This window comes from Myxine glutinosa, chromosome 4, assembly GCF_964187855.1.
Source record: "Myxine glutinosa chromosome 4, kmMyxGlut1.1, whole genome shotgun sequence".
NCBI classification, from domain to species: domain Eukaryota; kingdom Metazoa; phylum Chordata; class Myxini; order Myxiniformes; family Myxinidae; genus Myxine; species Myxine glutinosa.
Window position 1 is genome coordinate 218,041,310 of NC_136264.1, and position 24,793 is coordinate 218,066,102.

General features: G+C 45.9%; 1 protein-coding gene across 5 annotated transcripts in view; it reads left to right on the forward strand.

The window, feature by feature from the left end:
• The window catches only part of LOC137425719 (RNA-binding protein 47), a 215,055-nt gene that overhangs the window by 100,846 nt on the left and 89,416 nt on the right, over positions 1-24,793 (forward strand). For 4 of the 5 annotated variants that reach the window (XM_068114444.2, XM_078777025.1, XM_078777026.1 and 1 more), the window contains exon 2: positions 5,235-6,394. In XM_068114444.2, coding sequence (XP_067970545.1) covers positions 5,236-6,394 — 1,159 coding nt within the window. In that variant the 5' untranslated portion in view covers position 5,235. Of the gene's footprint in view, positions 1-2,631; positions 2,754-5,234; positions 6,395-24,793 lie in introns of all 5 variants that reach the window. The other variant, XM_078777027.1, reaches the window with a different exon arrangement.

Consider the following 24,793-nt stretch of genomic DNA (forward strand, 5'->3'; position numbering starts at 1 on the left):
GAGCCTCTCCATTTAGGAGTCTATCGGTAACATTACACACACACACACAAACTGTGTTTTATAGATACGAGGGCATGCCCGTACTATATATATAAGCTAGGACGTGCCCGTACGTGGGTGCCCGTTCCTTGCCAAAAAAAAAAAAAAAAAAAAATTTGTGTAGGGGTGTGTGTGTGTAAACATCCTAGGGCGTGCCCGTACGTGGGTGCAAAAAAACATGCGTGCAAACAACAACAACAAAAAAAAACTTTGAAACCACGTGGCAGTAACGACCACAGAACCCCCCCCCCTCTATTTACATGAATGGTTTGGTCCATTCGCAACGACCACAGAACCCCCCCCCTCTATTTACATGCAATGGTTTGGTCCATTCGCAACGCCAAAGCGAACGGCGAACGGCTAAATCGCCATAGCTCGGTAAGTACTTGTCCGATTAATTTCAAACCTTGAAAAGGCACATCCTCGGGTCCCCAGCAATATACCTGGCAAGTTTCAAGTATATCGGACCGGTAGTTGTCGAGAAACAGCGGTCACAGACAAACATACACACACACATACACACATACAAACACACAGAGATTACTGGAATTATAGATATATATATATATATATATATATATATATATATATATAATGTGTACACATAATGTGTACACACACATGCATACACACGTGCGTGTGTGTGTATATATATATATATATATATATATATATATATATATATATATATATATATATATATATATATATATATATATTGTTACGGAACCCAACGTCGGCCTCGGAGTTGGGTTTTTTCCCCTTTGAATTGGTTCCCCTTTGAGGGGGGATTAGTCCCCTCGATTATTGCTGACCGACGTGGTCCCTGAAGCTGCACCGCGACCTCCGAAAAGGCCGGTGAGCAGCTTCGTTCGTGACCGCGGATAAGATGTTACTGGATTGCCGAGCGGATGGCAGCCGCGGCCCGAACCGGTAACAATGACTCGACCCGATTCCTTAAATGTTGGCCAAATCGTGCCACCGGTATTCAATGAGGGAAAAGACAAAGACGACACGGATGTGAAGAAGAGGAAGACGAAGGCAAAAGGTTGGAAATACTACTATGATTTATTATTACTATTTACACAATGAAAGAAAGCAAGGAAGAAGGAAGGATAATAAAATAATGCAGAAAGAGGGACGGACCAGAAGGACACAGTGAAACTTAGCTTACCTATTCAGTCTTACTTAACCCAGGACAGAACAAACAAAGACGGACTCACACGAATGGGGAATGAAGGCAGGAATGACTGGAAGGAGGAATGGGAAGGTTCAGCTGGGGCAGATGGTTCGGGCTTGATCCCGCACGGGACGTCGGGCTGGACCTCGACGGCCACCGATGCCACCGCAATCTGGCTCCCGCGGGGTAACGGGTCGAAGCTGCCTGGTGGAGCCCACGCTGCTGGTGGAGCCAAAACTGCTGGTGGAGCCAAAACTGCTGGTGGAGCCAAAACTGCTGGTGGAGCCAAAACTGCTGGTGGAGCCAAAACTGCTGGTGGAGCCAAAACTGCTTCTCTGGCTCACCTCCGGACGCGTCTCCCTTCTCTCTCCGAGGGCTCGTCTCCACTCATCTGCCGTCTCTGGCGCAACTCCTAGAACTCAGAACTTATCTGCCGTCTCTGGCGCAACTTTCTTGGAACTTATTGAAAGGCTTCCGCGCGCACTTATATAACGCCTCGGGCGATCAAGCCGCCAGCCTCCAGGACACGCCCATCGGTGAGCTCGCCTTGGCCCTGATTGGTGGGCACGGGCTCTCTGGCTCCACCCTTGATGACGATGGGCGGGCACGCCCTTCTTCCCCGAGCTGACCACGCCGTAATGGCGGCAAATGCAGTTGGCAGTAGAGGCTATGGGAATGGGAATGAAAGGGGATCTATCTATTTGAATTCGGTGCAATGGAGTATTCATTAATGGAAGACAAAGCCTTAACCTAATACACAGAATAAGGAAATAACTGTCAACAAGGAGGAAATCTATGATTGGCTAACGTGATTGTATATGACCTAATTAAGGGATGCCCTTTTGACCTTTATACACAACTGGAGGAAGGAGGGTGATATTTTACAATGTACTACACAATAAAAAAACACAATGCTCATATCCACAACAATATATATATATATATATATATATATATATATATATATATATATATATATATATATATATATATATATATATATATATATATATATATTGTTACAGTTGAGCAATAAAAGAAACTCCCTCGAGTTAATTTTGGCACGTTTTTGTTGCTCATTCACTAACCGGCTGTCTGTGTCTGATGTTCGACTGAAGGTGGCACAGGAATGTGGAATGTATTGGTTCATTGTTTCCCATTCGCCGTTTTTTTGTCCAAGTCATTCACGAACCGGCTGCCCATGTCTGCCATTCAAATGAAGATGGCACAGGAATGTGGAATTTATTGGTTCATTGTTTCTCATTCGCCGTTTGTTGTCCAAGTAATTCACGAACCGACTGTCCATGTCTGCCTCTGCCATTCAACTGAAGGTGGCACAGGAATGTGGTATTTATTGGGTCATCGTTTGTTTAACATTCGCTGTTTCCGCATTGTTTGTTTGCTTTGCACAGGTGCCTTGCTCATATATTGCAAAACAGGAGTGCCCATCTGTCCATACGCCCTTACTTTAGGGCCTAGCCTCGCAAAATCATCTGTGGAGCGTTTTGGGAACCCAGCAGGTATCCTCAGAGAGGTGGGAAGTTTCATGAATTCCTCAATACAATTGTTATTTTGACTATTGATTCATACAAAGTGTTTTGTATCCGCCTTTTCTCCCTGGCAGATTAATCTGTATTGGTTAACAAGTGAGAACGGCGTCTATATTTTGTTTACCTTTGTGAATGATTTGGGCAAAAAACGCTGAATGGCAAAGCATGAACCAAGAAATTCCACATTCCTGTGCTACCTTAAATCGAACATCAGGCATGGACAGCCGGTTTGTGAAGGACTTGGGCAAAAAACTTACTGCAGGTGAATGTTTCTACACGCGGTCAATGGTGAAATTGCAAATGGTGAATCCACAAATATCACAGTTAGAAACCCTCGCATCATTCCTTCATTCTCCTTTGAACTCAGTCTCTCTATTTTCAATCCAAACAGCATAATTCCAATCACAAATCAGTATTATTTTTTTGGGGGATACAAGATCGAGGCTCGTGTAAGAGCTAACATCAATTACAAAAAAAAACAAAAAAACAAACGGACACACAAAACATACAATAAAGGGAGCGGGAGACAAGATGGTGAGGGAGAGGGAAGCACACAAGTACAACAGCAGAGAACAGGGACATCGGGAGATCTCTGGGAGGGAGAAGGGTTGGGGGGAGGAGGCTTGGGAAGGGAGGGGGGTGGTAGAGGTATAAAACACATGGACAATGCTTGGACTTCCAGGAAAGAAGTCGGTATTTCAAAAAAGTGGATCTAAGGTGAATTAATGGAGGTAGAAAAGATCAAGGTTTTGGATGGGTATGTTTGGATTATGTTTTGGGTATGTTTTGGATTTTGGATGGGATGGTGGCGAATAAGAGGTGGTGGTGAACAGCTATTTTAAAGACCTGGAGGGAGGAGTGGGATGGAAGAGAGTGAGGGAGTTTGTTCCAGAGGCGGGAGAAAAGAGGAATGAAGGAGTGAAGGTGAGCAAAGAGTCTTGATTTTGGCAGTTTAACCACAAGAGGGTTGCAGGCAGATCTTGTGCGACCTGTAGGAATATTTGGGGGGCAGAGCCCAGAGAGAGCTGGGGGGGGGGGCAAGGCCAGAGAGGAGTCGGTAGAAGACAGAAAGACCACCTACCTGCCTGCGGCGAGTGAGTGAAAAGCCATCAGAATCAGCTTCATCACGGTTGATTCCAATTATTCTGAAAGCTTTGGTTTCAACAGCGTGAAGCCGAGCGAGGTGTGAGGCAGGAGCATCAGCCCAGAGGGGAGAGCAGTATTCCATTGAGCTGCGGATGAAAGCCTTGTATGTGGTGAGGAGCTCAGGTGTGCCAAGGAAGGACTTTGCACGACGGAGGATTCCCAGTCGGCGACTGGCTTTGGAGGCCAGCTTGGAAATGTGGTTTTCCCAGGAAAGATTATGGCAGATAGTGAGACCCAAAAGCTTGAGTGACAGAACTTCTTGGAGAGGATTATTCAGAAAGTGGATCGGAGGTTTGTCCAATCGGTGTTTTCGGAGAGACATAGTAAGAGTGTGAGATTTGTCAGAATTGAAAGACATGTTCCACTTGTTTGACCAGTCTGATTTTGTGCAGGTCTGCAGAGAGTGAGGAGGCTGAAGACTGCCGATCTGAGGGATGAAGAATGGAGCGGCAGAGAGTGGCGTCATCAGCAAAGAGACAGAGAGGATTTTACAGAGAGTCGGAGAGATAATTGATGAAGACCAGATAAAGCACAGGGCCCAGAACACTGCCTTGGGGAACTCCAGCCAAACAGGAAGGAGAGATGAGAGAAATCCATTCAGAGCCACACATTGACTACGACGAGAGAGGAAGTCCGCAAGCCATGCATGATTGCATGGAGATTTCCATGGATACCATTGGAGGATAGTTTGGTGAGCAGAGCTGGGTGCCAGACCGTATCGAAGGCACGTGATATGTTAAGGGAGACAGCTCTAATTCCCTGTTTGGCGTTGAGGACCTCCATTCATTGTTGAGACAGCAGAAGCAGCATGTCCAGAGTAGAGTGAGCTGGTCTGAAACCAAATTGATGATTAGAGATCAAGCCATTGGAGAGAGAGGAAGGATTTGATATCCTTTTTGATATTTGATATTTGATATCCTAAAGATTTTATTGTATTAATATAACAAAATACAATGTTACAAACACTCTTTTGGGTAAATTAATATAGACGCCGTTCTCGCGTGATAACTAATACAGACACATTTTCCGATGAGAAAGGGCTGATACGAAATACTTCATATGGATGTAAAATCAAAATGATAATTGTCTTGAGAAATGTATGAAAACTTTCACCCACCTCAGGACGGATAACCATGGCGTGTGTGTAAAAAGGAACTAGACCGACGTACTGTACGTGTGTTGTATTGTGAAATAATTGGTGGGTTTTATGACACTTCTCTAGCAGAGCATAATTTGCAAAAATATATTTTTTGACATGTTTATCTCCGTTGATGTTCACACTCTTTTGCCTTATTTTGCTCTTTTTTATCTTGCCTTAGCATGACTGCTGGAGACACGACTATTTCTCCGCAAGAGGCTTCTACTGGAATGGCAGAGCATGACACAGCTGCTGTATCAGGAAGTGGGGAGCCATGCAGATCCCGCTTATCCTCAGCACTAGAAAGTCTCCTGAAACGTACAGGTTACCAGCTGCAACAAGAGAATGGGCAGCGACGCTACGGTGGCCCTCCACCTGGCTGGGATGGAGCACCTCCACCTCGTGGGTGCCAAGTATTTGTGGGAAAAATTCCGCGTGATTGCTATGAGGATGAGCTTGTGCCAGCACTTGAAACAGCTGGTTGCCTTTACGAACTTCGGCTGATGGTAGATGGTGAAGGGCGGACACGTGGCTACGCCTTTGCAACATACATCGGGCGAATAGAGGCGAGGGCAGCCGTCCGTCTCCTCGATAATCATGAGATTAGACCTGGGCGCCTGTTGGGTGTGTGCTCGAGCGTTGACAACTGTCGTCTTTTTGTCGGTGGCATACCAAAAACGGCACGCAAGGATGAGATCCTCAGAGAGATGAAATGTGCCACCGATGGAGTCACAGATGTCATTGTGTATGCCAGTGCTGCCGACAAATCGCGCAACCGTGGCTTTGCATTCGTCGAGTATGAATCGCATCGTGCCGCAGCAGCTGCTCGCCGGAAACTCCTGGCAGGTGGTCGATCCGGTCCTCAGCTTTGGGGGCAACCATTGGCCGTAGACTGGGCAGAGCCTGAACCTGCCGTCGACGAGGAAGTGATGAAAACCGTGAAAGTGCTTTACGTGCGCAATTTGATGCTCACCACCACAGAGGATGCGTTGCGCTACGCCTTTGAAGCCGCTGCTCCTGGTGGGACGGTTGAGCGTGTCAAGAAGATCCGTGATTATGCGTTTGTACATTTTTCTTGTCGGGATGACGCTTTACGTGCCATGACTGCATTACATGGAACAGATATCGATGGAGCTTGTGTTGAGGTAATGCTTGCCAAGCCCGTGGATCGGGAGCAGTATCAGCGCTACCAACGTGCCACCAAGGGTATTGCACAAGGCACGGATTCACTCGCATCGAGTTATTTGTATCCGACCTACGATCCCTATGGACTGACATACTTTGGCTACGGCCCTGCGTGCAGTTCCACCATCGGACCTGGTCGTGATTACGTCATGAAAGGTAAGGTTGAGGCGGCATGCTCTAAATATCGTGCTGATGAACCCCCATCATAAGAACACCATTAGCTTTTGGTTGGGATCTTTTTATTTGTTTAGTTTTTGTACACCGCTCCTTTCCTATGCCATCTCCAGGCATTGCAAATCGTCATTGCCGGGCACCGAAGGGGGCTCGGCAGTGACGCACGCTGAAAAGGAGTACTCAATTTTCATTCTGGTTGTTTGTTGTACACCGCACCTTTCCTATGCCATCTCCAGGCATTGAGAATCGTCATTGCTGGGCACCGAAGGGGTCTCAACAGTGACGCACACTGAAAGGGAGTACTCAGTTTTCACTCTGGTTGTTTGTTTGTTGTACACCGCACCTTTCCTATGCCATCTCCAGGCATTGCAAATCGTCATTGCTGGGCACCGAAGGGGGATCGGCAGTGACGCACGCTGAAAGGGAGTACTCAGTTTTCACTCTGGTTGTTTGTTTTCTTGCTTTCTTGTTGGACACCACACCTTTCCTATGCCATCTCCAGGCATTGCAAATCGTCATTGCCGGGCACCGAAGGGGGCTCGGCAGTGACGTATGCTGAAAGCGAGCACTCAGTTTTCACTGTTTGTTTGTTGTACTGTACACGAAGGCACGAAGCAATGCCATGAAGCAATGCCGCGCTGTAGGACATTTAATTATTTGGCATGGGGGCGGTGTACTTTGAATGTATGTGTACTTGTTTATTTATTTTCTTTCTCATTTGGCCAATATCTCAGGCACCTTTTGAGCTCGGAAGCTAATATTTGGACATGAGTGACCAAGTGATGTGGCTATCAAGGATATTTTTGATTTATTGATTAATCAATTAATCAATTAATCGATTAATTATTTAATTATTCGATTAATTACTAAAAAAATAATTTTTTTTTTCAATTACAGATTCTGATGAAATGGTGGTGGTTTATGTGTTCTGTGACCTAATTGATTAATAATTTAATTTTTAAATGATTATTATTTATTTATTTTCATTATTAATCATTTATTTATTTTCTTTCTCATTTGGCCAATATCTCAGGAACCTTTTGACGTGGGAAGCTAATATTTGGACATGACAGTGACCAAGTGATGTGGCTACACTGTACACGTCTCCCTCCCAATGCCGCCTCTATGAGCTCCACTGTGGTATTGCCAGGCGCCGGAGGCGCCCCGGCAATGCCGCGCTGTAGGGTATTTAATTATTTGGCATGGGGGCGGTGTACTTTGAATGTATCTTTACTTGTTTTCTTGTTTTCTTGGTTGTCCGGGCGATATCTCAGCCATCCTTTGAGCTAGGAAGCTGCAATTTCGGCACAATAGTGAGCAAGTCCTTTGTCAAAAACTGTATTTTTTGTGTTTTGATTAATCAATTAATTGAGGAGTTATTTAATTATTCGCGATTAATTAAGTACTTATTTAATTAATCAAATTTCCTTTCTCTTCTGACCATTAGCTCAGGCACCTTTTGAGCTCGGAAGCTAATATTTGGACATGAGTGACCAAGTGATGTGGCTACCAAGAATATTTTTGATATATTGATTCATCAATTAATCGATTAATTATTTAATTGTTCGATTAATTACTGAATTTTTTTAAATTTTTTTCCAGTTACAGATTCTGATGAAATGGTGGTGGTTGTGTTCTGTGACCGAATTGATTAATAATTTAATTTTTTAATGATTATTATTTATTTATTTTCATTAATAATTGTACACCGCTCCTTTCCTATGCCACCTCCAGGCATTGCAAATCGTCATTGACGGGCACCGAAGGGGGCTCGGCAGTGACGCACGCTGAAAGAGAGTACTCAGTTTTCACTCTGGTTTCTTGTTTTCTTTCTTGCTTTCTTGTTTGTTTGTCCGGACGATATCTCAGCCATCCTTTGAGCTAGGAAGCTGAAATTTCGGCACAATAGTGAGCAAGTCCTTTCTCAAAAACTGTATTTGTTTTTTTTTTGATTAATCAATTAATTGAGGAGTTATTTAATTATTGGCGATTAATTAATTACTTATTTAATTAATCAAATTTCCTTTCTCTTCTGACCATTAACTCAGGCACCTTTTGAGTTAGGAAGCTGATATTTGGACATGCCAATGACCAGGTGATTTGGCTGCAAAGGATATTTTTGATTCATTAATTAATCAATTAATCGATTAATTATTTAATTATTCGATTAATGCCAAAAAAAATATTTTAAATAAAGTTACAGATTCCGATGAAATAGTGGTAGTTTATGTGTTCTCTGACCAAATTGATTAATAATTTAATTTTTTTATGATTATTTATTTATTTTCATTATTAATCATTTCTTTATTTTCTTTCTCATTTGGCCAATATCTCAGGCACCTTTTGAGCTGGGAAGCTAATATTTGGACATGAGTGACCAAGTGATGTGGCTATCAAGGATATTTTTGATTTATTGATTAATCATTTCATCTATTAATTATTTATTGATTAATCGATTAATTATTTATTGAGTAATCAATTAATTATTTAATTTTTTATAAATGACTTATTTAATTAAATTTCTAAAAGATACATCTTCGGATGAAGCACTTGTGGTTTAGTTATGCGATGAGCCAATTGATTATGAAAATATTTTGTGATAATCTTTTATTGATTTTAATTATACAATTAATCAATCAATTAGTGTACACCTCTCCCTCCCAATGCAGCCTCAATGAGCTGCACTGCGGTATTGCCGGGCGCCGGAGGCGCCCCGGCAATGCCGCGCTGCAGCATATTTAATTAATTGGCATGGGGCGGTGTACTTTGAATGTATGTGTACTTGTCATTTACTTATTTTCTTTCTCATTTGGCCAATATCTCAGGCACCTTTTGAGCTGGGAAGCTAATATTTGGACATGACAGTGACCAAGTGATGTGGCTATCAAGGATATTTTTGATTTATTGATTAATCATTTAATCGATTAATTATTTATTGGTGAATCAATTAATTATTTAATTTTTTATTTATGACTTATTCAATTAAATTTCTAAAAGATACATCTTCGGATGAAGCACGAGTGGTTTAGTTGTGCTATTAGCCAATTGATTAAGAAAATATTTTGTGATAATCTTTTATTGATTTTAATTATACAATTAATCAATCAATTAGCGAACACCTCTCCCTCCCAATGCAGCCTCTATGAGCTGCACTGCGGTATTGCCGGGCGCCGGAGGCGCCCCGGCAATGCCGCGCTGCAGCATATTTAATTAATTGGCATGGGGCGGTGTACTTTGAATGTATGTGTACTTGTCATTTACTTATTTTCTTTCTCATTTGGCCAATATCTCAGGCACCTTTTGAGCTGGGAAGCTAATATTTGGACATGACAGTGACCAAGTGATGTGGCTATCAAGGATATTTTTGATTTATTGATTAATCATTTAATCGATTAATTATTTATTGGTGAATCAATTAATTATTTAATTTTTTATTTATGACTTATTCAATTAAATTTCTAAAAGATACATCTTCGGATGAAGCACGAGTGGTTTAGTTGTGCTATTAGCCAATTGATTAAGAAAATATTTTGTGATAATCTTTTATTGATTTTAATTATACAATTAATCAATCAATTAGCGAACACCTCTCCCTCCCAATGCAGCCTCTATGAGCTGCACTGCGGTATTGCTGGGCGCCGGAGGCGCCCCGGCAATGCCGCGCTGCAGGATATTTAATTATTTGGCATGGGGGCGGTGTACTTTGAATGTATGTGTCCTTGTTTATTTATTTTCTTTCTCATTTGGCCAATATCTCAGGCACCTTTTGAGCTCGGAAGCTAATATTTGGATATGAGTGACCAAGTGATGTGGCTATCGAGGATATTTTTGATTTATTGATTAATCAATTAATCGATTAATTATTTAATTATTCGATTAATTACTAAAAAAAAATTATTTTTTTTCAATTACAGATTCTGATGAAATGGTGGTGGTTTATGTGTTCTGTGACCTAATTGATTAATAATTTAATTTTTTAATGATTATAATTTATTTATTTTCATTATTAATCATTTATTTATTTTCTTTCTCATTTGGCCAATATCTGAGGAACCTTTTGAGCTGGGAAGCTAATATTTGGACATGACAGTGACCAAGTGATGTGGCTATCAAGGATATTTGTGATTTATTGATTAATCATTTAATCGATTAATTATTTATTGATTAATTGATTAATTATTTATTGATTAATCAAGTAATTATTTAATTTTTTATTAATGACTTATTTAATTAAATTTCTAAAAGATACATCTTCGGATGAAGCACTTGTGGTTTCGTTATGCTCTTAGCCAATTGATTAAGAAAATATTTTGTGATAATCTTTTATTGATTTTAATTATACAATTAATCAATCAATTAGTGTACACCTCTCCTTCCCAATGCAGCCTTTATGAGTTGCACTGCAGTATTGCCGGACGCCGGAGGCGCCCCGGCAATGCCGCGCTGTCGGATATTTAATTATTTGGCATGGGGGTGGTGCACTTTGAATGTATCTGTACTTGTTGTACACCGCACCTTTCCTATGTCATCTCCAGGCATTGCAAATCGTCATTGCTGGGCACCGAAGGGGGCTCGGCAATGACGCACGCTGAAAGGGAGTACTCAGTTTTCACTCTGTTTGTTTGTTTTCTTTCTTGTTTTCTTTCTTGTTTTCTTGCTTTCTTGTTTTCTTGTTTGTGTGTCCGGACGATATCTCAGCCATCCTTTGAGCGAGGAAGCTGAAATTTCGGCACAGTAGTGAGCAAGCCCTTTGTCAAAAACGGTATTTTTTGTTTTTTGAATAATCAATTAATTGAGGAGTTATTTAATTATTAGCGATTAATTAAGTACTTATTTAATTAATCAAATTTCCTTTCTCTTCTGACTATTAACTCAGGCACCTTTTGAGTTAGGAAGCTGATATTTGGACATGCCAATGACCAGGTGATTTGGCTGCAAAGGATATTTTTGATTTATTAATTAATCAATTACTCAATTAATCGATTAATTATTTAATTATTCGATTAATGACGATTTTTTTTTTTATAGTTACAGATTCCGGTGAAATGGTGGTGGTTCATGTGTTCTTTGACCGAATTGATTAATAATTTAATTTTTTTATGATTATTATTTATTTATTTTCATTATTAATCATTTATTTATTTTCTTTCTCATTTTTTTTTTTTTTTTTTTTTTTTAAATATACTGAATACTGAATACTGATCTACTAAATACTGAAATCTACTGAATACTGAATACTGAATACTGAATCATTTATATACTGCAAACAAAATTTGTTTCACAAACAAATCTTTGTGATCTTTGTGATCTGTGCGGATTTGGCCAATATCTCAGGCACCTTTTTTCTTTTTTTTTGTATACAGAGTCGAGGCTTGTGAAAGAGCTAACATTTATCAAACAAACAAATCAAACAAACAAGCAAACAAAGTATATAAAAAGGGGAGCGGTCGACAAGATGGGGAGAGAAGGGGAGGAAGCACACAAACACAACATTTGAGAGCAGGGACATCGCAAGATGTTTTTGGAGGGAGAGGGCCTGGGGGGAGGCAGGATAGGTATAAAACGCAAGCACACCAAGGACTTCCAGGAAAGAAGTCAAAAGTCACCTCAAAAAAGTGGATTTGGGGTGAAATTAGCCGGGGTAGAAAAGATCAAGGTTTTGGATTGGGGAAGATAAGAGATGGTGGTGAACAGCCTTTTTAAAGACCTGGAGGGAGGAGTGGGATTGAAGAGAGTGAGGGAGTTTGTTCCAGAGGCGGGAGAAAAGAGGAATGAAGGAGTGAAGGTGAGCAGAGAGTCTTGATTTTGGCAGTTTAACCATAAGAGGGTTGCAGGCAGATCTTGTGCGACCTGAAGGAATATTGGGGGGACAGAGCCCAGAGAGAGCTGGGGGAGCAAGGCCAGAGAGGAGTTGGTAGAAGACGGAAAGACCACCAACCTGCCTGCGGTGATTAAGTGAAAGGCCCTCAGAGATAGCGTCATCGCGGGAGATTCCAATGATTCTGAATGCTTTGGTTTCAACAGCATGAAGACAAGCTAGGTGTGAGGCAGGAGCACCAGCCCAGAGGGGAGAGCAGAACTCCATTGAGCTGCGGATGAAAGCCTTGTATGTGGTGAGGAGCTCAGGTGTGCCAAGGAAGGACTTCGCACGACGGAGGATGCCCAGTCGGCGACTGGCTTTGGAGGCCAGCTTGGAAATGTGGTTTTCCCAGGAAAGATCATGGCAGATAGTGAGACCCAAAAGCTTGAGTGACAGAACTTCTTGGAGAGGATTATTCAGAAAGTAGATGGGAGGGTTGTCCATTCGGTCTTTTCGGAGAGACATCGTAAGAGTGTGAGATTTGTCAGGATTGAAAGACATGTTCCACTTGTTTGACCAGTCTGTGATTTTGTCCAGGTCTGCAGAGAGTGAGGAGGCTGCAGACTGCCGATCTGAGGGATGAGGAATGGAGCAGCAGAGAGTGGAGTCATCAGCAAAGAGATAGAGAGGATTTTCAAGAGTCAGAGAGATCATTGATGAAGACCAGAAAAAGCACAGGGCCCAGAACACTGCCTTGGGGAACTCCAGCCTGAACAGGAAGAGGAGATGAGAGAAACCCATTCAGGGCCACACGTTGACTACGACTAGAGAGGAAGTCCACCAGCAATGCGTGGAGATTTCCATGGATACCAAAGGAGTAGAGTTTGGTGAGCAGAGTGGGGTGCCAGACCGTATCGAAGGCACGTGATATGTCGAGGGAGACATCTCTAATTTCCTGTTTGGCATTGAGGACCTCCATCCATTGTTGAGACAGCAGAAGCAGCATGTCCAGAGTAGAGTGACCTGGTCTGAAACCAAATTGATGATCAGAGATCGAGCCATTGGAGAAGAGGAAAGATTTCATATCCGAAGCAATGATGGATTCCATGACTTTGCTGATAATTGGGAGAAGGCTGATTGGTCTGTAGTTGCTAGGATCTGTTTTTGCACCTTTTTTGTGCAAAGCGGTGATATTGGCTGATTTCCAAGCAGATGGCAGTTGACCTTGAGCAAAAGAGAGGGTGAAGAGAACAGAGAGAGGGAGAGAAAGAGCGGAAGAACAGGATTTTAGGACCCGTGGGCTGATGCCGTCAGGTCCAGTTGCAGAATCAGAGTCGAGGGTTGACAGAAACTTTTCCACCTTGTCAGGAGGAAAGGACACGGAGTCCAGGAGCAGCTGGGTACGACTGGGTATGGTGGGTACAGAGAGGGATGGGTTTGGGACACAAGATTTAGAGGCAAACACAGAGTTGAGGCATTCAGCTTTTTCACGTGCGGAGTCAGCTGTGTTGCCGTTTGAGGTAAGGGAGGGGATGGAGGGGGAACAAACACCAGAAACAGATTTGACCAGACACCACCAGGATTTGGAAAAGGGAGACAGATAAGAGAGTTCGGTCTTGAGAACGGAGAGATATTGTTTCCTGGCTCTCCTGAGGGTGGACACACACTTGTTTCGGGATTTGTGAAAGGAAATGAGATTTCCTTCCGTTGGATTTGCTTTCCAGGAGACTAAAGCAAGTTGTTTCTGGGCAATAGCCTCACCACAAGATTCCGTGTACCATGGACGGGAGGAAGGGTATGACAACTGAAGATGAGATGGGATAAATCTGTGCATGAGAGAGCAATTTACCTTGGAAGAATTCCCAGGATGAGTTGATGTCAGAGGTGGTAGAGGTGGGAGACCAGTCCAGATGATTGATGGCTGCTTGAAGACCGTGCCAGTCAGCCTGAGTGAAATGCCAGACTCGTCGGCGCTGAGGAGGCTCTCTGAGAATGGCCAGAGAGATGTCCACTTTAACAAGCACATAATCAGATGATCCGATTGGAGCAGAAGAAGAGCAGCAGACATTTTCAGGGAAGTTAGTCATAACCAAGTCCAGAAGAGAAGATGCTCTGTTGACTGAGAGCCGGGTCGGGAAATTGACAGATTGTGTCAGTCCCAGTGAGTAAGTGAGTGAGTGAGTGAGTTTTGAGCTCGGAAGCTAATATTTGGACATGAGTGACCAAGTGATGCGGCTATCAAGGATATTTTTGATTTATTGATCAATCAATTAATCAATTAATGGATTAATTATTTAATTATTCTATTAATTACTAAAAAAGTTTTTTTTTTTTTTTCAGTTACAGATTCTGATGAAATGGTGGTGGTTTATGTGTTCTGTGACCGAATTGATTAATAATTTAATTTTTTAATGATTATTATTTATTTATTTTCATTATTGATCATTTATTTATTTTCTTTCTCATCTGGGCAATATCTCAGGCACCTTTTGAGCTGGTAAGCTAATATTTGGACATGATGGTGACCAGGTGATGTGGCTTTCAAGGATATTTTTGATTTATTGATTCATCAATTAATCGATTAATTATTTATTGATTAATCGATTAATTATTTATTGATTAATCAATTAATTATTTAATTTTTTATTAATGACTTATTTAATTAAATTTCTAAAAGATACATCTTCGGATGAAGCACTGGTGGTTTAGTTATGCTATTAGCCAATTGATGAAGAAAATATTTTGTGATCATCTTTAATTGATTTTAATTATACGATTAATCAATCAATTAGTGTGCACCTCTCCCTCCCAATGCAGCCTCAATGAGCTGCACTGCGGTATTGCCGGACGCCAGAGGCGCCCCGGCAATGCCGCGCTGCAGGATATTTAATTATTTGGCATGGGGGTGGTGTACTTTGAATGTATCTGTACTTGTATCTTATGTTTTTTTGTATACAAAGTCAGAGCTCGTGTAAGAGCTAACACATCAAGCACGAAAACATGCCTGGACACGTAAAACATTTCAGAATCATTGGAATCTCCCGCGATGAAGCGAACTCCAAGGGCCTCTCACTCACTCACCGCAGGCAGGTTGGTGGTCTTTCCGTCTTCTACCGACTCCTCTCTGGCCTTGCTACTCCCCCCCAGCTCTCTCTGGGCTCTGTCCCGCAAATATTCCTACAGGTCGCACAAGATCTGCCTGCAACCCTCTTATGGTTAAACTGCCAAAATCAAGACTCTCTGCTCACCTTCACTCCTTAATTCCTCTTTTGTCCCGCCTCTGGAACAAACTCCCTCACTCTTTTCAATCCCACTCCACCCTCCAGGTCTTTAAAACAGCTGCTCACCACCATCTCTTATCTTCCCCCATCCAAAACCTGGATCTTTTCTACCCCCGCTAATTTCACCCCAGATCCACTTTTTTGAAATACCAACTTCTGTCCTGGAAGTCCTTGGTGTCCTTGTGTTTTATACTTCTTCCACCCCTCCCCCTTCCCACGCCTCCTCCCCCCAAGCCCTCTCCCTCCCACACATCTCCCTGCTCTCAAATGTTGTGTTTGTGTGCTTCCCCTTCTCTCCCCATCTTGTCTTCCGCTCCCTCTTTTTATATATTTTGTTTGTCTGGTTGATTTGTTTGTGAAGTAAATGTTAGCTCTTTCACGAGCCTCGATTCAGTATACAAAAAAAAAAAAAAAAAAAAAAATAAAGGGAGCAGGAGACAGGAGGGGGGGGGGGGTGGGGGTGGGGGAGAGGGAAGCACAGGAGCACAACGACAGGACAGAACAGGGACGTCGGTAGATCTGTGGAAGGGATAGGGCTGGGGGAGGTGGGGAATGGTATAAAACAAATGAACACGACTCGAAATTTCAGGAATGATGTTGGAGATTGAAAGAGGTGGATTTGAGGTGTATTATTGGGGGTAGAAAAGATCAAGGTTTTGGATGGGGGAAGATAAGAGATGGTGGTGAACAGCTGTTTTAAAAACCTGGAGGGTGGAGTGGGATTGAAGAGAGTGAGGGAGTTTGTTCCAGAGGCGGGACAAAAGAGGAATGAAGGAGTGAAGGTGAGCAGAGAGTCTTAAACTCTTCATTTTGTTGGTATTTATCAAAATGTTCTGATTTGAAGTGGAAAGTTTTGGGAAATACAAAATTGTTTTTTTTATTACCTTTTGGGTAGGCTTGTGGGGGTTAATGACCTTTTGGGTAGGCTTGTGGGGGCTAATGACATTTTGGGTAGGCTTGTGGGTGTTAATGACCTTTTGGGTAGGCTTGTGGGTGTTCATGACCTTTTGGGTAGGCTTGTGGGGGTTAATTACCTTTTAGGTAGGCTTGTGGGGGTTCATGACCTTTTGGGTAGGCTTGTGGGTGTTAATGACCTTTTGGGTAGGCTTGTGGGGGTTAATTACCTTTTGGGTAGGCTTGTGGGTGTTAATGACATTTTGGGTAGGCTTGTGGGGGTTAATGACATTTTGGGTAGGCTTGTGGGGGCTAATGACCTTTTGGGTAGGCTTGTGGGGGCTAATGACCTTTTAGGTAGGCTTGTGGGGGCTAATGACCTTTTGGGTAGGCTCGTGGGGGTTAATTACCTTTTGGGTAGGCTTGTGGCGGCTAATGACTGTCGTGAAAATCAAGCTCAGACACGACTTGACCTCTGGGTAGGTTTAATATCATTTAGATCTGAAGTACATCCTGTAAAAATACATTCATGCAACAGGCATTAAAATCAGAGTATTTCCTGAGCAATGGTCGATTCAATATGGCAATGGTCCAATAGAGAGGACAGTCAGCGCAGCATTTAGGGGCGTACATACCATTCAAACTACAGGACTATGTCACAGTGAGTTCCGCTGGAGTGTCCGTGCGCCCCGGTTGTCCCGGGTCTTATAGACGCCCCTTTTGAAGCGAGCACACCCTGGGTTCACCTTGGTATAATTTCACTACATTCTCCCCGCCGTTAGAACTATACTGCCGCTCGGCAGGTTGCAAGCAAGCATCAGCAATAATCGAATGGGTCACGTCAATCCACGTCAGTCGGTCCACCCGTAGCGGTCGGGGCGGCGAACTTCCCTGCCAGTTCGTGTTCGGAATGTAGCGGGCACAGCGTCCCCAAGCCCGGAGTCCCCCGCGTCGGAATAGCCGCCGGAGGTGGGAGTCGGAGGGGGCGCCCCAGCGCCTTCGGGCACGGGAGTGGGGAACGACGGAAGTAACGGTGGTAGTTCCATAGGGGAAGCTTCGGTAGAGTCCATAGACTCGTAGACGGGTTCGTCGATATCCCTGTCGTCGTCCCCACATGGGGCTAGATGGCGTACGGAGACAGTAGACTCGCGGCCATCCGCCGTTAACACGCGAGCATGCTCGGGATTAGCCTGGAGGACCTGCACCTTGTCAACAAGGGGGTCGTACTTGCTAGCGTGAACCGCTCGTTTGAGATAGGCGGGCCCCGGTTCAGCGAGCCAGCTGGGTAAAGATTGGATACTGCCGGAGCCTCTAGGGTGGTGGAACAGTCGTTCATGAGGAGTCTGGTTGGTGGCGGTACATAGGAGAGCCCGGATCGAGTTTAGAGCGGCAGGTAGCGACCACGCCCATTTATCGAGGCCTCGGCCGAGGGTCCGGAGGCTCAGCATGACGGCCCTCCATATAATCCCATTAAAATGTTCGATCTGCCCATTCACTTGGGGCCGGTACGGGGTGGTGTAGCTCGAAGCGACATTATGCTGGAGCAAGTAGCCCCTCACCTCCTGGGACAGGAACACAGCACCCCGATCGGTATGCACGTAGGCCGGATACCCGAACATAGAAAACAAATTCTGCAGGCACCGAATAACTGTGGCAGCCGACATATCCCCGCACGTGTAAGCAAAGGGGAATCGTGAATACTCATCGACGATAGTGAGCAGATAGCGAGAGTTGCTCGACATTGGCAGCGGCCCTTTGAAGTCCTTCGCCAAGCGCTCCCACGGTCTAGTAGCCCTAACGAGTGTCCCCATAAGAGGGTTATAAAAACGCGGTTTGAGTTCCGCACAGATCGCGCAATCATGGCAGATGCGGCGGATGTCCTCAATCGAGTACGGCAGATTGCCCTCGCGCACAAAATGCGCGAAGCGCGTTACCCCGGGATGACACATAGTGCCGTGCAAAGTGCGCAGCCCCTCCAAAGTTACAACCCCCGCGCAAGTGGCCGGCCTCGATAAGGTGTCAGCGACCAGGTTATCCTTCCCCGGGCGGTATTTGATGGTGAAGCAGAAGTCGGCGAGTTCGATACACCAACGGGTGATTTTCTCATTCTTAATGCGCTGAGCATGTAAGGTGTCGTACATAAACGCAACGCTCTGTTGGTCCGTGACGATTTGGAAACACCGCCCAAGCAGATACGGCCGCCATCGCCGAATTGATTCAACGATCGCGTACGCTTCCTTTTCAACAGACGAATGCCTCCGCTCGGCGGAGGTGAGAGTCCGCGAGAAGAAAGCCACAGGGCGGCCCTCTTGGGAGAGAGTCGCCGCTATCGCATGATCTGAGGCATCACTCTCCAAAACGAAAGAGGCACTCTCGTCAATCGTCGCGACAGCGGCGCCAGCGATGTCGACTTTAAGGCCCTCGAAGGCCGCCAGGGCGGTCGGGCCCATGGGGAAAGTGTCGCAGGCCACGAGGGGGCGGAGCTTCGCGGAGAAATTTTGCACCCACTTTGAATAGTGGGCGAACAGCCCGAGAGCGCGTTTCAGCGAAGCCCGATCGCTAGGCGGAGCCATATCGAGCAAAGGGCACAGACGCTCCTTATCCGGAGAGACAGAGCCATGGGTCACGGTGTACCCCAAAAGGTCTACCGTGCGTAGAGAGTATCGACACTTAGCCGCATTCATGGTTAGGCGATATTTCCGCGCGACCTCGAGGAAGCGTTTCAGATTAGCGTCGTGATGCTCCTGGTCATACCCACAAACCGTAAGATTGTCCAGATAGACAAAGACATCGGTCAAATTCTCCTTCGCAACGAGGTCATCCATAGCCCTCTGAAAACAAGCGACTCCATTAGTTACCCCAAAGGGAAGTCGCGTGAACTGGTACAACCACTGACCTGATTCAAAGGCTGTAAAGACGCAATCAGCCCTAGAGATGGGGACTTGATGATACGCACTACGCAGATCGAGAGTGCTATAAACGGAATACAGGGCCACCTGGCATACCAGGGCGTCCATCCCCGGTAAGGGGTAGGCATCCAGCTGTGTAAAACGATTAATCGTTTGCGAATAGTCGATTACCATGCGCCGGCGGTGGGCCTCACTCCGCACCACTAAGACTTGGGCCCGCCACGGTGACCTACTGTGTTCTATAATACCGTCCTTTAAGAGCAGGGCCGTTTCTTCCGCAATGAATTGCGCGTCCGCGCGAGAGTAGCGCCGCGATTGGACGGCTACAGGGGTACAATCAGTGGTCAGGTTGGGGAACAGTGAGAGAGGCTCCATGTCCATTTGAGCGAGGGCGCACACAGCGAGCGTGTCCGGCCCACTGAAGTCTATTTCCAAACATCCATGCCGCTTTAGGAAATCAAGTCCTAACAGAACGTCAGCGCATAAAGCAGGTAATATCATGAGATACACGTCCGGGAACGTGCGTCCCTTTATCGCAAGTTTCAATCGACACGCCCCTTTTGTGCTCAACCGAAGTCCCTGAGAGGCCATGAAGATCCGGCGGGTTGTCCCGAGAACCGGCCACCCATGTTGATGCACGAGTCGCTGATCGATAAAACTATCCGTGGACCCCGTGTCAATCAAAGCTTGCGCAAAAACGCCCGCGACCGTGAGCGGAATGATGGCCTGCGCAAGGCCGGCAGACCCGGCAGGTATTGTACCGGCCGGGCGAGAAGATCGCGCCTCGCGGGTGGATCCCACGCCGGCTGCAATCCTTCGGGCAGCGTCGGCAGGTTGGGCCTCAGCAGGAGCATTGAAGTCAGTTGGCTCATCAGCAGATTCATTTGCTAGAGTGGGTGTGTGTCGGTCGTCAGAGCCGCCGCCAGATGGCGCTCGAGTCACGTGAGAAAGATCTCTGCCGTCTGCAGATTCATATGCCAAAGTGAGTGCATGCAATTCGTAAGAGCCGCCGTCAGATGGCGCTCGAGTCACATGAGAAGGATCTCTGCCGTCTGCAGATTCATATGCCAAAGTGGGTGCATGTAATTTGTGCTGCGTTTGCCGCACATCGAGAGGAGTTTCCACAGCAGGAGCATGTCGCTTGTTTGAAGTAGGCGTTCAAACGCCAGTCAAGGTCGGTCGCGCTGCGGCCGGTCGCGTTCGCGCCATTTGTTTCGGCGGCCCGGTGTATCTCACCAAGGTCGGGCATGCAGCCAGAGGCCCGCGAGAAGGAGAGCGGCTCATCAAAGCCGAGTGAGGCGCCCCCTCAGGCGCTCGATCCGTTGGCTCTGCGATGAGCCCATTCAAGGTCGCGCGGGGACGCGTGCCCCGAGCGGCCTTCCTGCAGACCTTTGCAACATGGTAGCCGTTGGCTGACGAGCCTGTCAGCTGTGCGGCATTGCACGAGCGAGGGCTGCTGCATGTCCGAACAGCTAGAGCAGTGTGCATGTAGCTCGAGCGGCTCAGCGAGGGTGCTGCCGATTCCCGCAAAAATAACATTTTGCATACCGGTCAGGCCGTGGCCGGGCAGCGGCGGCAGCAGTGAGGCCGGAAGCGGAGTTTGCTTCAGGAGCACCCGGAGTCTCGGCCGTGGTGGTCGGGTCCTCCTCCGTATCCTCGGCGGTAGCCCTCTCCGGTCGCGCGAGTTGAGAGGCCCCCACCACGACTCGTGGGTGATCGTATGTGGTGGATTGTTCTCGGGCATCTGTATATACGCGCGCCAGCCGTAGTGCTTCCGTAAATGTCAGATCCGCGACCTCCAGGAGTCGGAGCCGCAAGACCCCAGAACTAATTCCGGAGATGAATGAATCTCGGAGCAAGTCGTCTTGCACTTGCTCGTGGTTCCGTACGTCCTGCACGCAGTCCGCCAACAGGGAGCGCAACTCCTGCGCGTAGCGATCGATCGATTCAGATGGTTGTTGTCGCTGCTGGGAGAGTTGATGCCGGCCGTGCACAGCGCTCCGTGTTTTTACGTATAAGCGCTTCAGCTCGGCTAGTGCCGTAGCGTACGTCTCAAATCGAGCTATGTTCCGGAACACGGTGTGATAGACCTTCGACTGTAACACGGACAGCTTCATCACAGCGGTGGGCTCTGTTTCGTGAGCAGCAAAATAATTCTCCAGCGTTTTGAGCCAGTGAGTGAACTCCGATGCTGATCCCTCAGCTTGAGAGTCGGCTCCGAGAATTGGTACCACGATCATCTTGTGGTCAGCCATTCCGGCGATCTAAATGATATTAAATGTCGTGAAAATCAAGCTCAGACACAACTTGACCTCTGGGTAGGTTTAATATCATTTAGATCTGAAGTACATCCTGTAAAAATACATTCATGCAACAGGCATTAAAATCAGAGTATTTCATGAGCAATGGTCGATTCAATATGGCAATGGTCCAATAGAGAGGACAGTCAGCGCAGCATTTAGGGGCGTACATACCATTCAAACTACAGGACTATGTCACAGTGAGTTCCGCTGGAGTGTCCGTGCGCCCCGGTTGTCCCGGGTCTTATAGACGCCCCTTTTGAAGCGAACACACGTGGTATTAAACTTGGGTAGGCTTGTGGGGGTTAATGACATTTTGGGTAGGCTTGTGGGGGCTAATGACCCTTTGGGTAGGCTTGTGGGTGTTAATGACATTTTGGGTAGGCTTGTGGGGGCTAATGACCTTTTGGGTAGGCTTGTGGGGGCTAATGACCTTTTGGGTAGGATTGTGGGGGCTAATGACCTTTTGTGTAGGCTCGTGGGGGTTAATTACCTTTTGGGTAGGCTTGTGGGGGCTAATGACCTTTTGGGTGGGCTTGTGGGGGTTAATGACATTTTGGGTAGGCTTGTGGGGGTTAATGACCTTTTGGGTAGGCTTGTGGCGGCTAATGACCTTTTGGGTAGGCTTGTGGGGGTTAATGACCTTTTGCGTAGGCTTGTGGGGGTTAATGACCTTTTGGGTAGGCTTGTGGGAGTTAATGACCTTTTGCGTAGGCTTGTGGGCGTTAATGACCTTTTGGGTAGGCTTGTGGGGGCTAATGACCTTTTGGATAGGCTTGTGGGGGTTAATGACCTTTTGGGTAGGCTTGTGGGGGTTAATGACCTTTTGGGTAGGCTTGTGGGGGTTAATGACCTTTAGGGTAGGCTTGTGGGGTTTAATGACCTTTTGGGTAGGCTTGTGGGGGTTAATGACCTTTTGGGTAGGCTTGTGGGTGTTAATGACATTTTGGGTAGGCTTGTGGTGGTTAATGACCTTTTGGGAAGGCTTGTGGGGGTTAATGACCTTTTGGGTAGGCTTGTGGGGGTTCATGACCTTTTGGGTAGGCTTGTGGGGGCTAATGACCTTTTGGATAGGCTTGTGGGGGTTAATGACCTTTTGGGTAGGCTTGTGGGGGTTAATGACCTTTTGGGTAGGCTTGTGGGGGTTAATGACCTTTTGGGTAGGCTTGTGGGGGTTAATGATCTTTTGGGTAGGCTTGTGTGGGTTAATGACATTTTGGGTAGGCTTGTGGGGGCTAATGACCTTTTGGGTAGGCTTGTGGGGGCTAATGACCTTTTGGGTAGGCTTGTGGGGATTAATGACCTTTTGGGTAGGCTTGTGGGGGTTAATGACCTTTTGGGTAGGCTTGTGGGGGTTAATGACCTTTTGGGTAGGCTTGTGGGGGTTAATGACCTTTTGGGTAGGCTTGTGGGGGCTAATTACCTTTTGGGTAGGCATGTGGGGGTTAATTACCTTTTGGGTAGGCTTGTGGGGGCTAATGACCTTTTGGGTAGGCTTGTGGGGGTTAATTACCTTTTGGGTAGGCTTGTAGGTGTTAATGACATTTTGGGTAGGCTTGTGGGGGTTAATGACATTTTGGGTAGGCTTGTGGGTGTTAATGACATTTTGGGTAGGCTTGTGGGTGTTAATGACATTTTGGGTAGGCTTGTGGGGGCTAATGACCTTTTGGGTAGGCTTGTGGGTGTTAATGACATTTTGGGTAGGCTTGTGGGGGCTAATGACCTTTTGGGTAGGCTTGTGGGGGCTAATGACCTTTTGGGTAGGCTTGTGGGGGTTAATTACCTTTCGGGTAGGCTTGTGGGGGCTAATGACCTTTTGGGTGGGCTTGTGGGGGTTAATGACATTTTGGGTAGGCTTGTCAAGTGAACATTTTGGGTAGGCTTGTGGGGGTTAATGACATTTTGGGTAGGCTTGTGGGGGTTAATGACCTTTTGGGTAGGCTTGTGGGGGCTAATGACATTTTGGGTAGGCTTGTGGGGGTTAATGACATTTTTGGTAGGCTTGTGGGGGCTAATGACCTTTTGGGTGGGCTTGTGGGGGTTAATGACATTTTGGGTAGGCTTGTGGGGGCTAATGACCTTTTGGGTAGGCTTGTGGGGGTTAATGACCTTTTGGGTAGGCTTGTCAAGTGAACATTTTGGGTAGGCTTGTGGGGGTTAATGACCTTTTGGGTAGGCTTGTGGGGGCTAATTACCTTTTGGGTAGGCTTGTGGGGGCTAATGACCTTTGGGTAAGCTTGTGGGGGCTAATGACCTTTTGGGTAGGCTTGTGGGGGCTAATGACCTTTTGGGTAGGCTTGTGGGGGTTAATTACCTTTTGGGTAGGCTTGTGGGTGTTAATGACATTTTGGGTAGGCTTGTGGGGGCTAATGACCTTTTGGGTAGGCTTGTGGGTGTTAATGACCTTTTGGATAGGCTTGTGGGGGTTAATTACCTTTTAGGTAGGCTTGTGGGGGTTAATGACCTTTTGGGTAGGCTTGTGGGGGCTAATGACCTTTTGGGTAGGCTTGTGGGGGTTAATTACCTTTTGGGTAGGCTTGTGGGGGTTAATTACCTTTTGGGTAGGCTTGTGGGTGTTAATGACATTTTGGGTAGGCTTGTGGGGGCTAATGACCTTTTGGGTAGGCTTGTGGGGGCTAATGACCTTTTGGGTAGGCTTGTGGGGGCTAATGACCTTTTGGGTAGGCTTGTGGGGGTTAATTACCTTTTGGGTAGGCTTGTGGGGGCTAATGATTTTTTGGGTAGGCTTGGGGGGTTAATGACATTTTGGGTAGGCTTGTCAAGTGAACATTTTGGGTAGGCTTGTGGGGGTTAATGACCTTTTGGGTAGGCTTGTGGGGGCTAATGACATTTTGGGTAGGCTTGTGGGGGTTAATGACATTTTGGGTAGGCTTGTGGGGGTTAATGACATTTTGGGTAGGCTTGTCAAGTGAACATTTTGGGTATGCTTGTGGGGGTTAATGACCTTTTGGGTAGGCTTGTGGGGGCTAATGACATTTTGGGTAGGCTTGTGGGGGTTAATGACATTTTGGGTAGGCTTGTGGGGGCTAATGACCTTTTGGGTGGGCTTGTGGGGGTTAATGACATTTTGGGTAGGCTTGTGGGGGCTAATAACCTTTTGGGTAGGCTTGTCAAGTGAACATTTTGGGTAGGCTTGTGGGGGTTAATGACATTTTGGGTAGGCTTGTGGGGGTTAA